Raw genomic sequence first — 14,401 nt, forward strand, 5'->3', positions numbered from 1 at the left:
CAGGAGCACCAAGGTGCCCAGACCGTTTGACCCTTGTTAGACAGAAAGTCATTCAAATCTCTGTGTTCCTTTCCCCGATGTCTATATTCCAGCCTATCTTGAGGATCAAAAGAGGGGCTTGGTTCAGGGCTGCAAGCTCCAGACCACCACCACCCCCGCACCAAGCTTAGGGTTCAAGTGGAACTATGGATGGAATGAGCCCAGGCCAGCAGCTGAGAGCAGAGGAATGGCTGTGTGGCAGTCTTGAGTTCCCAAAGAATAACAACTCCTTCCATTGTCTCAACCCCTCTTCTGTGGACTGTATCTATACCAGGTCTCCACTACCTTCCAGACTCCCCCACTGCCTCCCTGCCATGCCCCCCACCTCCACCTCATAGGCTCAGTCACCTGCAGCCTAGTGTGTGGCAGAGACTTGCTGTCATCTTCCTGCTCTGAGAGCAGCTCTTTCCAGTTCTGGCTTTTTGTCCAGCCAAGTTCTACCTCCAGCAAAGCCTCAGTCTTTCCCTTGCTTTTCTCAGGGTCCCTAACTTAAGGTTATAAGTCCTAGGAATAAGCATGGAGGCCCCAATATCTCCAGGATAAAACATCTCCCTATAGCTGATCTACCAGTACAAGTTCAAGTTCAGAGGTAGGGACTTAGAGTAGATCCTAGGAAAAGCATCCTGAGTAGAGGAAAGGCAGTCAAGGATGGGATCTAAGGAGGCTGTGGACACCATCTGACAAAAAAGAGCCTCCCCCCATGATGGCATAAATAAGGGGAAGGACAGGACATCTTGGGAGACAGAGGGAACCTGGGATTTTAGGAAAGGAAATAGCACAGTCCCCAACTCTTCCCAGCCATGCTCTCCCTTTTTCTATACATTGTGCCAGGCCAGAAAGTCCCATCCCTCAGGAAGGTTGGGGGTGTATCACTCTAGCTTCCTGTTCCTGCAGACCATCTTTGTTACTTACCTACTACAGGCTCTGTGCCCATCTGGAGTTTAGGAGGAGGAGCAAAATAGACCCAGGTGGCTCTCCCAGCCCCACCCCACCAAATGTTTGAAAGTATCTGGAGAACCTTAAAAAAATACAGAACCTTTGGCTCTATTCTAAGATTCTATTTAAGATGGTCTGGGGAGGGGGGGCACCTGGGTGGCTCAGTGGTTGGGCATCAGACTCTTGATTTTGGCTTGGGTCATGATCTTGGGGTCATGGGATTAAACCCCAGCTCAGGTTCCATGTTCAGCGCAGTCTGCTTGTCCTTCTCTCTCTGCTCCTACCCCTGCTCACTCGCTCTCACACAAATAAATAAATGAAATCTTAAAAAAAAAAAGATGGTTTAGAGTGATGTCTCTAATTCTGTATTTCTAATGAGCTCCTCATGTGATTCTGAAGTACAGCCAAATTTGGAAACGGTAGGAACAATTTAATATGATATGCCTCTGGAATCATCTACATGACCCCTGCCCAGACCCATGCTATCCTACCTCTCTGGGAACTCTTCAGAAACAGGCTGCTCACTCCTTACTTAGTCACTTCCACAGAGGGTGACGTAGGTGGGGAAGGAGATTGAAGATATGGGAATTAAGTTTTCTGGTGCCAGGATCTACCATCAGACCAGGTAAATGACCCAAGAAATCTTATCTCTTTGTTTTTGCCCAGTCCTGTCCCAAGAATGCCAGCCTCTTGCCAGCTGAGGCTCTCCCTGCTCTGCTTAAGGTCTCAGCCTGTTGTAAAACCTCAGGCTCAAGAGCTCAATTATCTCTCCTTTAATTCACTCAGATTTCAGTCCTTCTACTCAGTGGGCCTTGGGATAAAACACCACATCCTCATCCCTATCCAAAAATATCCCCATCTCCAATCCCCACCCCCTCTGTATCCCACAAAAACACCCCTATCATGGGCATAATATTTCTGTCACTATCTTGTACTTGGCCCACCCTGTCCTGACTTTATTCCTCCCAATTCTTATCCTCTCCACATCTCTCTATGGTCTCCCTGTCCCCATACAAGCTGTCCTTCAGAAATCTAGGATAAGCCTGGGGATGAGGGGGCATGGTGTTGAGGTTAGCACTCTGGGAACTAGATGGATTTTCCAGTCCTAATCTGATAATCACAACTCTGAAGTCCCAATCTGGTTTTAAACACAGATTCTAAGTCATGACCTAATAATACTCACACCATACACCAGCTCCAAATGGATAAAAGATTTAAAACGTTAAAAACTAAACTATAGGAATGACAGCATGCAAAATGGTAGAGTAGGAAGCTCTAGGGGTTGATCCCTCCACTGAAGCAACCATTGAACTGGAAAGAGCAATTGGGAGTACCTATTTCAAGACTCTGTAACTTGATTAGACACTTATAACAATCAGGGGTGTGCTTGATGAAGGGAGAGGATGCTTGATCTTTCATAAGAGAGCATCATGCATCAACTAGCTACCAGCTAATGCTGTAGGGAAAGGGGCCACATTCCTGGAGTATCTTGCTGGTAGCAGAGAATCTTGTCCTCCAAAAATTGGGGGTTGTGCATTTTGGTTGGTCTGGGGGTTCCCTGAAGGACAGGTGATACGCTTGCCTTGGTTGCAGACCTCTTGGGCTGCAGCAGCTTCCATGGTGGCATAAATCACAATATTAAAAGGGACAGAACCCTTTTAGTGGTAGATGGATAGAGAAACCTTTGTCAGGCCACTGGCTAACTGCAGAGATAACAGAACAGAAACCTCAGGGACCACACAAAACAAAGAATACACACCTGGCAAAAATTGCTTGGAAAAGTCGAAACACATGGCTGCAGCCCTTAGCAAACAAATATCTGCAACCCCTAAGGAATGAAAGAATCAGCTTTCCACAGATACCACATTATAATATTCAGAATGTCAAGTTCTCAAAAAAAAAACAAAACTACAAGACATACAAAAAAAAACAAGAAAATACAGCCTATTCACAGGAGAAAAAGTATTTGACAGAAACCATCCATAAGGAACCCCACACATTGGACATATTAGATGAAGACTTTAACTGTCTAAAATATGTTCAAAGGGCTGAAGGAGACCATGGACAAAGAACAACGGGAAATCTCAAAAATGATGTATGAAGAACATGAGACTATCAATAAAGAAGTACAAATTATTAAAAATGAACCAAACGGGGCACCTGGATGGCTCAGTCATTAAGCATCTGCCTTCGGTTCAGGTCATGATCCTGGGGTCCTGGGATCGAGCCCCGTGTTGGGCTCCCTTCTCTGCGTGAAGTCTGCTTCTCCCTCTCCCACTCCCTCTCTGTCAAATAAAATCTTTAAAAAAAAAATGAACCAAACAAACATTCTAGAGCCAAAAATGCAATAATTTAATTTTTAAAGATTTTATTTGTTTGAGAGAGAGAGAGAGAGGAGGGGCAGAGGGAGAGGGAGAATGAGCATGGAGTCCAACGCAAGGCTTGATCTCAGGACCCTGAGATCATGACCTGAGCCAAAACCAAGAGTCAGACATTAAACCAACTGAGCCACCCAGGTGCCCAAGCCAAAAATACAATAATTTAAATGAAAAAATTCATTAGGGGAATTCAACAACAAACTTGAGAAGGTGGAAGGAAGGATCAGATACTTGAAGATAAGGCAATTGAAATTATTGAGTCTGACTTGGAGTATAAAACCTGAAACCATGAAACTCCTAGAAGAAAACACAGACAGTAAGCTCTTTGACATCAGTCTTAGCAATATATTTTTCGGGGTGGGGGGTGCCAATCTCCTCAGGCAAGGACAACAAAAGCTAAAATAAACAAATGGGATTACATCAAAACTAGAAAACTTTTGCACAGCAAAGAAAACCATCAGCAAAATGAAGGGTAACCTACTGAATCAGAAGAGGTATTTGCAAATCACACATCCAAGAACAGACTAATGTCCAAAATATATAGAGAATTCATATTTAAACTTAATATTAAGTTTATTAATATTAACTTAATATTTAAAAAATTAAAAAATTAGTAGAGGATTTGAATAAACATCTTTCCAAAGACATACAGATGGCCAACAGGCACATGAAAAGATGCTCAACATCACTAATGATCAGGGAAATGCAAATCAAACAACAATGAGATATCACCTCACACCTGTCAGACTGGCTATTAACCAAAAAGACAAAAAATAAGTGTTGGTGAGGATGTGGAGAAAAGGGAACCATAATACGCTGTTGGTGGTGATGTAAATTTGTGTAGCAATGGAAACATCTGGAGGTTTCTATTGGAAAACAAAATCAGAAATGAAAAAGAAGACATTCCAAATGATACCACACAAATACAAAGGATCTTAAGAGACCACGCTGAACAATTATATACCAACAAATTGGATAATCTAGAGGATATGGATGAATTCCTAGGAACATACAACCTACCAAGACTGAATCATGAAGAAATAGAAAATCTAAATAGACCTATAACTAGTTAGGACATTAAATCAGTAATAATAAATCTCCCAACAGAGAAAAGCCCAGGACCAGATAGATGGTCCTGGTAAATTCTACCAGGTGAATCCTTCACTGATGAATTCTACCAAACATTTAAAGAAGAAGTAATACCAATCCTTCTGAAACTCTTATCCAAAATTGAAGATGAAGGAACACTCCCAAACTCATTTTATGAGCCCAGCCTCACCCTGATACCAAAGCCAGACAAGAGCACTGCAAGATAATAAAATTACAGGCCAATATCCCTGTTTAACATACAGGCAAAGTCCTCAACAAAATACTTACAAAACATATTCAGCAACACATTAAGAGTCATACACTATGATCAAGTGGGATTTATCCCTGGGATGCAAAACGGGTCATATACTCAAATCAACAAATGTGAAACACGACATTAACAGAATGAAGGATAAAAATTATATGATCATCTCAACAGATGTAAAAGCATTTGACAAAATTCAACATCATTTCATGATAAAAACTCTCAATAAATTAGGTATAGAAGGAACGTATCTCAATATAAATAAGGTCATAGATGACAAGCTTTCAGCTAACATCATCCTCAAGAGCAAAAGATTGAAAGCTTTTTCTCTAAGAACAAAACTGGGGCACCTGGCTGGCTCAGTCAGTAGAACTTGAGACTCTTGATGTAGGGGTCTGAGTTCAAGCCCCACATTGGTCACAGAGTTTATGTAAAAAAAATATCCGGGGCACCTGGCTGGCTCAGTTGGCAGATCATGTGACTCTTGATCTCAGGGTTGTGAGTTTGAGCCCCACATTGGGGAAGATTAGGAACAAAACAAGCGTGCTTACTATTATCACTTCTATTCAACTCAGTACCGGAAGTCCTAGCCAGGGCAATTAGGCAAGAAAAAGAAATAAAAAGCAACCAGCTCAGAAAGGAAGTAAAACTGTCTCTGCTTGTAGATGTCTTGATCTTATACATAGAAAATCCCAAGGACTCCACCAAAAAAACTGTTAGAACTAATAAATTCAGTAAAGTTGCAGGATACAAAATCAACATACAAAAATCAGTTGCATTTCTATACACTAACAACAAACTATCTAGAAGAGAAATTAAGAAATAATCCCACTTACAATATCATTAAAAACAATAAAATACTTAGGAATAAATTTAACCAAGGAGGTGAAAGACCTATAAACTGAAAAATATAAGACACTGATGAAAGAAATTGAAGAGGAGACACAAATAAATGGAAAGATATCCTGTGTTCTTTGATTAGAATATTATTAGTGTTAAAACGTCCATACTACCCAAAGTGAGCTACAGATTCAATGCAATCTCTATCAAAATTCCAATGGCATTCTTTCACAGAAATAGAAAAAAGAAAACCTAAAATTCATATTGAACCACAAAAGACCCCAAATAGCCCGAATCTTGAAAAAGAAAAACTAAGCTGGAGGCATCATAATTCCTGATTTCAAACTATATTAAAATGCTATAGTAATCAGGGCACCTGGGCAGCTCAATCGGCTAAGGATCCAACTCTTGATTTCGGCATCAAGCTCTGCACTGGGCAAGGAGGTGCAGAGAATCATCAGAGAAATGCAAACCAAAACCACAATGACATATCACCTCATTCCTGTTAGAATGCCTAGTATCAGAAAGACAAGAGATAGGTGTGCCTGGGATAGCTCAGTTGGTTAAGTGTCAGTCTTCTGCTCAAGTCCTGATCTCAGGGTTCTGGGATCTAGCTCTGCATCACATGGGACTCCCCACTGAGCAGGGAGTCTGCTTCTCCCTCTCCCTCTGCCCCTTCCCCCTCTCACTCTTGTCCTCCCCCCTTCTCCCCTCTACCCCTCCCCTCATGCTCATCCTTGTGCTCTTGCCCTCTCTCTCTCTCTCAAATAAAAAAAGGAAAGACAAGAGATAAATGTTGGAGAGGGTGTGGAGAAAAGGGAACACTGTAACCTTGTTGATGAGAATGTAAATTGGTACATCCATTATGAAAAACAGTATAGATATTGCTCAAATAATTAAAAATAGAACTATCATATGATCTAGCAATCCCTCTTTTGGGTATATATCCAAAGGAAATGAAACCACTGCCTCAAAGTGATATTTGTCCTCTCTTGTTCACTGTATCATTATTTACAACAGCCAAGACACGGAAACAACCTAAGTGTCTATTGATGGATGAATGGATAAAGAAGATCTGGTATATACATACAATGGAATATTATTCAGCCATTAAAAAAGAAGAAACTGCCCTTTGAGACAACATGGATGAACCTAGAAAGCCTTTTACTAAGTGAAATAAGCCAGACAGAAACACAAATACTACACCGTATCACTTATAAGTGTAATTAAAAAAAAAATTCAGACACATAGAAACAGAATGGTGGTTACCAGGGGTTTGGGGCAGGGAGAGAATGGAGAAATGTTGGTCAAAGGTTACAAACTTTCAGTTATAAGATGAACAAGTTTTAAGGAATGAATGTACAATATGGTCACTGTAGTTAATAATACTATATTGTAGGGGCCGCCTGGGTGGCTCAGTCGTTGGGCATCTGCCTTCAGCTCAGGTCATGATCCCAGGGTCCTGGGATCGAGCCCTCCATCGGGCTCCCTGCTCAGCGGGAAGCCTGCTTCTCCCTTTCCCACTCCCCCTGCTTGTGTTCCTGCTCTCGCTGTCTCTCGCTCTGTCAAACAAATAAATAAAATCTTTTAAAAAATGTTTAAAAAAAATAATAATACTATATTGTACACTTGAAATTTGCTAAGAAAATATATCTTAAACATTCTCACCACAAGAAAAGAAAAAGGTCACTATGTGAAGTGATGGAGGCATTAATTAACTTGATTGTGGTAATTATTTCACAATGTATACCTATATGAAATCATCACATTGTAACATTTTAAATACATAGATTTTATTTTTCAGTTATACCTCAATAAAGCTGGGGGAAAAAAAACAAGGGGAAACCTTCATGGCCTTGGATTTGACAATGGTTTCTTAAATATGACAACAAAAGCACAGGCAACAGAAAAATAGATAAATTGGACTTCATCAAAATTTTAAAATTCTGTGTATCAAAGGACACTATCAGGAGAGTGAAAACCCACAGAAAGGGAGGAAAGTTTTACAAATCCTGTATCTGATAAGGGTCTATTGTCCAGAACAGAGAAAGAACCCTTACAGTCCAATAATCAGATGTGCATTTTAGGAACAGTCCTCAGCCTGCTGGAAGGATGGGGAGAGTGTGGAACCCGGAATGCAGTGAAGAGGCAATCTTCCTGGGGAACATTCCAGGGGAGAGGTGGGGAGGCCTGCACCAAGACAGTGGCGAAAGGTAGAAAGAGGGCCTGACACGGGCGCCTGGGTGGCTCAGTTGTTAAGCGTCTGCTTTCGGCTCAGGTCGTGATCCCAGGGTCCTGGGATCGAGCCCCGCATCGAGCCCCCTGCTCGGCGGGAAGCCTGCTTCTCCCTCTCCCACTCCCCCTGCTTGTGTTCCCTCTCTCGCTGTGTCTCTCTCTGTCAAATAAATAAATAAAATCTTTAAAAATAAATAAATAAATAAGATAAAATAAAAAAGAGGCCCTGACAAAATCAACTTATATTGAGGAGAAAGACTCAGGCGGCTTGGAACCCTGCTGAGCCTGACGAGCCGTGTGAAGTTTTTGTTTCCGCATACTCGTGAGGCTGGGTGCCAGGACAGGATCTGCCTTTCAGGAAGGAAAAGGAGGGAGATCCCTATTCTTGCCTGGACAGAGTGACTGGGGACGGAGGAAGTGAAAGTGTCTGCCTGCATAAATAGGCAATAGTCCGGTCCTAGCCGGCACACGGACCCCCAGCTTGCAGCGGTCCGCCTCGCCCACTGCTCTGGCCTCACACTCACCCGCCACCACAGCCATGGCTCAGTCACTGGCTCTGAGCCTCCTTGTCGTGGTCCTTCTCTTCTGCATCCCCTGGACCCAAGGTACCAAGGAGGGAGTGGCCAAGGATGGGGAGAAGGGGAGGCTGGGTCGGAGCCTACAAGAAGCCCTGGCTCCCGGTAAACCCCACCCTGCAGGCAGTGACGGAGGGGCACAGGACTGTTGCCTCAAGTACAGCCTGAGGAAGATTCCCGCCCGGGTTGTCCGCAGCTACCGGAAGCAGGAGCCAAGTTTGGGCTGCCCCATCCCGGCCATCCTGTGAGTGAGTGCAAGAGGATGGGTGCCGCCGAGGGGGGAGGGCCTGGGGGGCAAGACTAGGACCGGCTTGCTCATGCCCAACCCCCAGGTTCTCACCTCGGAAGCGCTCTCAACCAGAGCTGTGTGCAGACCCTAAAGAGACCTGGGTGCAGCAGCTGATGCAGCGTCTGGACCAGCCACCGGCCCCACAGAAACAAGTCCAGGGCTGTAAGAAGGACAAGAGGGCTCCCAAGTCTGGCAAGAAGGGAAAGGGCTCCAAAGGCTGTAAGAGGTGAGGAAGCTAAAGGGACGGGGGCGGGGGGGGGGGGAAGCAAAGGGGAGCCTCGCTCAGCCCCTCAAGCCCCTCCCCTCTTCTGCCCTCCCAGGACTGAACAGCCACAGACCCCAAAAGGGTCCATAGCCCAGTGACCAGCCTGGAGCCCAGGAGGCCCCCACCAGCCTCACCAGGGCTTGGAGCCCTGATCCAAGGAGCAAGAAGTGGGCTAGGAGAAAGGGTGGACTCAGGGGCCCTAGGGGCCCTGGAGCAACCACCTCATGCTGGCCTTGCCCCACCCCTTCTCCTGCTTCAACCATCCCTTCTGTATTCCCAGCCCTACCCCGCATGGCTGAGTTGCCCACACCAGGCCAGGCCCAGAAAGGCAGCGGAGGGATAGTCTCCCAGAAAGCGTGAGAGGAGGCAGCAGGGCTGTCCCCTCTGAGGAAAGGTCACCCAAGACCCTCTGGACCTGACCCTGCTCCCACTGCACCCACTGCTTCCTCGTAAACATGATTTATACCTAACAATAAAAACCTGTTCCAGTCTCCCACCCAAATATCTGTTTCTGTGTGTTTGTGCCCATGGGGAAGCTAGTGTCACTATCACTACTGGGTGGGGTCAACACACTCTGGGGTCCCAGCCAAGAGCTAAACCTGGTTTAGCTAATTCTATTACCTAATTCTATTTTCTCACCTACTCCAAGAGTTTCTTTGCCCCCCATCCCCACCCCAGCTACCTTGGCAGTAGAAGGGACCTGGGCTGCCCCTGGTCTCTGAGAAATCCCTGTCAGTGAGAGATGGTGGACCCACAGCACACATCTCCAAAGGCTCTGCGGGCCTCTGAGACCCTGAAGAGAGCCCTTTCCTGATTGTATCCAGCATTCTCTCACTCCAGGAGTGGCCTCCAGATCTTTTCCTAGCTCTGCCTGGGACTGCCTCTACTTTCCCTGGGGGGCTTCTGAATGTGAACTCCCAAGTCCTTCCTTGGAAGGGAGACCTGTAACACAGGCAAACTCAAGTTCTACTAAACCTACCCTATAGCACAGTTCCACCCCTGGGATCCCTTCCCAAACATCCAAGTGGATTCCCTTCTGCCCTAATCAGTGAAGTTGGATCCCCCTTTGTTTAATAGGGCTGTGTGCGTCTTTATTGTGATCTGGGCTTCTTGACTCCCTCAACTCCCTTCCAGCTGTGAAAGCCTCCAGCCCTTCCCTTCTTTTCTCCCCTAGGGTACTTTAAACCCTTTAACCTCTGGAGACCAAGCCCCTTTAACCTCTGCCAGGTATTCAGAACCCCAGAATTCAGATGTAAATCAGTGTCCTCTCCAAAAAAGACTCTGGTCTGGCTCTCCTCTACCTCTTTCTCCCCGGAGCAGAGATCCTCTTACTCCCTCCTTCACCCCTATTATAGAGAGAGGGACGACCATCATGGGGGCCAGGCCATGTGAGAAAGAAGGAAATAGATCCTGGGTGAGGAGCAAGAAGCTAGAGGTGACTGCCCCACCATCTTTTCCTTCAGTGGGAGCCTGAGCACACCACATCATTTACTACTTATCATAAAGTCATTAAAATACTTGCTGTCTGCTCCTCCTGCAACCGGTGAAAACAGGGGCTCTCCCAGCTATCCTTGTGTAGCAGGTATGATCCTAGTCTGCAAACTCAGATGTGCAAGAACACCTGCATTTTATTTTTTTTTTGAAAAAAAATTTTTAAAGATTTTATTTATTTGAGAGAGAGAGAATGAGAGATAGAGAGCACAAGAGGGAAGAGGGTCAAAGGGTCAGAGGGAGAAGCAGACTCCCCGCTGAGCGGGGAGCCCGATGCGGGACTCGATCCCAGGACTCCAGGATCATGACCTGAGCCGAAGGCAGTCGCCCAACCAACTGAGCCACCCAGGCGCCCGAACACCTGCTTTTTAAAATGTGCTACCAATGACCTTAATATTACTCCGAGCCCCTGCACTGGAGTGCTAGTGAGGAGTTCATCTGGCAGTCTTGAGATCCCCCCGCTACCAAGGGCTGTGCAAAAGGTCAGAAAAACACCAAGGCCCAGAGGAGGCTTCCTACCTGCCCCCCACCACACACACACACACCATCCCATCTCTGGACATTAGTCTTACCAGCGAATGCTTTAGCATTCGCATACATACAGTACCCTGTAGTACTAGTCAGTATGGCTCTTCAGGTGCTGAACTCGCAAACTCTTAGCTCTGGGCCATATTTGAGACATGGAAATTCAGCTATGAGAGCCTCTGGGCTTGAACCTGGCTTCCCCAGACACCCCCAGAGCCGTGTACTCAGGTGCTGCCACTTGCTACATCAGAGTCCACCGCTGGACCTGCACACCAATTCCCTCCTAGTCATAAAGACCTCTCTTCAAAATCCTTCCTCCCAGTCCCTCCGGGACATAAGCTCTTCCCAGGTTTGCTTTGGACTTTTACAAAGGCAGAAGGGCCTTTGACATCAGGATGCCTCTGTTCTCAGCCCTGCCAAAACTCTTGTTTGCTCCAGAGAGAGAAAGGAAACACATAGGCAGAACAAACAAAACTTCGTATTTTGCTAAATTATCCTGCCACATTACATGCCTTGTATGTGCCTCAAACCCTTCCCTGAGCAGGCGTGCAATATATTCTTTATTACATCAGAAAATGAGTGACCACTCTCTTTGTCTGCCTTCATCTTTGACAATGTTATCCTGTTCTTTTTTCTGTAAGATGCATAATTTTTAAAAATCAAATAATACATACTTATGGTTTTTAAAAATATTGAAAAGTACCAAATGACTTATTCTGAAAACCATTTCCTGCACATTTTAACTCTTAAGCAACTTCTTCTAGGAGTTGGTGCCATACGTCTAAATATTTTGTTCATACTTCTGTTTCTTGGTTTATCTATTTTAAACATTGCCAATTGGCTTCCTATTATAAAAAGTGGAGATTTGGGGAGCCTGGGCGGCTCAGTCAGTTAAGCAGCTGCCTTCTCAAGGTCCTGGGATTGGGCCCCATGTCGGGTTCCCTGCTCAGCAGAGAGCCTGCTTGTCCCTCTCTCTCTGCTCCTCCTCACACCCACCCCCCGCTTGTGCTCTCTCTCAAATAAATAAATAGAATATTTTTAAAAAAATAAATAAAAAATAAAAAGAGATTTAACTCTTTTACCAACTTTCCTCTTCTGTCACCCTATCCTCTAAATATAGTCATACCACTATATTTAGATCATGATCAGTGTTTACATTGGAAAGACCATGTAATTATTCGCTGCATAGCAAAGTAGTGCACTTTGCTTACTTTTCCTTTATCACTCAGCCTTTAGGGTTTTTTTTCCTAAGTTCTAACTTCTCTTCCATTTTTAAAATACCTCTATCTTGTGGGGCACCTGGGTGGTTCAGCTGGTGAAGATTCCAGCTCTTGGTTTGGCTCAGATCATGATCTCAGGGTCCTGAGATCGGGCTCTGTGCTCAGTGTGGAATCTGCTTGTTCCTCTCCCTTCCCCCCTTTTGCTCATGCGCTCTCTCTAATGAATAAATAAATATCTTTAAAAATACTTCTGTCTTGCCATTATCACAGCTTCAGTATTTTTCAAATGTTTCATCATTTGAGGTCAATGAAAGACCTAATGTTTAAAATATACGGAATAGAAGAAACCGTAGATGAGTATGTTTATCACCTTGACATAGAAAAGAACTTCTTAAGATGTAAAACCATAAAACACAAACCATAAAAGAAAAGATCGACACAATTAAATTCAAAGACTAGGGGCGCCTGGGTGGCTCAGTCATGAAGCGTCTGCCTTCGGCTCAGGTCATGATCCCAGGGTCCTAGGATCGAGCCCCGCATCGGGCTCCCTGCTCAGTGGGAAGCCTGTTTCTCCTTCTCCCACTCCCCCTGCTTGTGTTCCCTCTCGCTGTCTCTCTCTCTCTGTCAAAAAATAAATAAAATCTTAATAAATTCAAAGACTAGTAGGAGTTCAGGGTAAAGACGGCAAATTAAACACATGCATTTATTTTTACTTCTTCCTGAGCCCCAACTAAAACTATAGTAAATGTTTTTGGTGTGTGTATGTGTGTAAAGGCCCAAATGAGAGAGGACATAAAGGTAACTTTCCAAAGATGCTGCTTAGACAGGAAATATTTCCATAAAAACAGGTATAAAGCACACAATAAAATTATAAATTTGAAGAACTTCCAATGCCTCACTCATGCATATGTAAAAATATTTTATGAATACTAGTATACCAATGTTCAACAAGAAGACAATTAATGACTTCTACTAGAAATGTAAAAGAAAAGAAGAAAACAAATTCTAAAGATCAATCATCCTCAAAGTTTACAAAATCATCACCCCCCATCATGAAAACTCACTGTAATCCCTGGAATCCAGAGTTTTCCTTTACACTGAAGCACTAAAACATTTCATTGCTTTAAAACTGGGTCAATATTATCTGCTACAAATAAGTCATCCTCAGGGCCATCCAGAAAATTACTAATACCATGTTTTTAAATGATTTTGTCATTTTCTCTTCCGTGAAATAACACACACACACTTATGAAATGGTGGGCTGCCTCAGAATCAGAAGCCTCCTGCTTCCCCTGGTCCTCCTTGTTTGTGAATCCTTTAAGCACCCCTTTGATAAAAATGTAAGGGATGGACAGAGCTAGTAAGATCTCCCAGAATTATGGCTAATAAAAACATCTTAACAACCTCAGTCATATGAACCTGAAACTAATTCCAAACTAAGCAGCCAGATGTCTTAACACACACACCCCCCCCGCCACACACTATACCTGGGCCACACTTTGGCTAGCCACTACTTCGTTCTTTACTCATCAATCCAGCCTTTAGAGGGACATGATCACCAATGACAGTTAGGTTCTTTCTTTTTTTTTTTAAAGGTTTTTTTTAAGGTTTTATTTATTTATTTGACAGAGAGAGAGTATAAGTAGGCAGAGTGGCAGGCAGAGGGAGAGGGAGAAGCAGGCTCTCCGCTGAGCAGGGAGCCGGACGTGGGGCTCGATCCCAGGACCCCAGGATCATGACCTGAGCCGAAGGCAGACGCTTAACTGACTGAGCCACCCAGGCGCCCCAGGTTCTTTCTTTTGATGTATTTCTTTTAAAAATTAAAAATGAGGCACCTGGGTGGCTCAGTTGATTAAGCATCTGCCTTCAGCCCAGGTCATGATCCTGGGGTCCTAGCATCGAGTCCCACATGGGGGGGGGTCTCTGCTCAGCAGGGAGTCTGCTTCTCCTTCTCCCTCTGCCCCTCCCTGCTGCGTGTGCTCTCTCTCTCTGAAATAAATGAAATCTTTTAAAAATTTTAAATTAAAAATGGAACAATATGGGGTTAACAGCACAGTACCACTGACACACTTGGCATCTTCTGCCTTGCATTATGGCACAGGAAGGGCAGAGGGACTGGGTCTATACCTGCTATTTATGAAGCTCAAAATCAATTTGTTTCCTAGCTTTAATCATTTACCTGTGAAAATGTCTTCAGCTTCACTGGTCTCTCTTGTGAAGTTCTCTTTCTTTCCCACATCCAGGTGCTATTTTT

At 44.3% G+C, this 14,401-nt stretch overlaps 1 protein-coding gene across 1 annotated transcript; it reads left to right on the forward strand.

The window, feature by feature from the left end:
- The first annotated feature begins 8,174 nt into the window (after positions 1-8,174).
- Positions 8,175-9,413, forward strand: CCL21 (C-C motif chemokine ligand 21). Its single transcript, XM_025852937.2, has 4 exons — positions 8,175-8,387; positions 8,481-8,601; positions 8,690-8,872; positions 8,967-9,413. Exons 1-4 carry the CDS (start codon positions 8,321-8,323, stop codon positions 9,007-9,009), a joined length of 414 nt encoding a protein of 137 aa, XP_025708722.1. The 5' UTR covers positions 8,175-8,320; the 3' UTR covers positions 9,010-9,413.
- Positions 9,414-14,401: the final 4,988 nt, after the last annotated feature.

This window comes from Callorhinus ursinus, unplaced genomic scaffold (assembly GCF_003265705.2).
Source record: "Callorhinus ursinus isolate GAN/ISIS: 27379988/994484 unplaced genomic scaffold, GSC_fseal_2.0 scaffold42, whole genome shotgun sequence".
Lineage (NCBI taxonomy): Eukaryota > Metazoa > Chordata > Mammalia > Carnivora > Otariidae > Callorhinus > Callorhinus ursinus.

What these genes read in the sequence shown, in the direction of transcription:
- CCL21 (XM_025852937.2), top strand. Translation starts at nt 8,321, where the DNA reads ATGGCTCAGTCACTGGCTCTGAGCCTCCTTGTCGTGGTCCTTCTCTTC. An exon ending in CTGCATCCCCTGGACCCAAG is followed by an intron (nt 8,388 to 8,480) that starts GTACCAAGGAGG and finishes CCCACCCTGCAG; the next exon opens with GCAGTGACGGAGGGGCACAG. An exon ending in TGCCCCATCCCGGCCATCCT is followed by an intron (nt 8,602 to 8,689) that starts GTGAGTGAGTGC and finishes CCCAACCCCCAG; the next exon opens with GTTCTCACCTCGGAAGCGCT.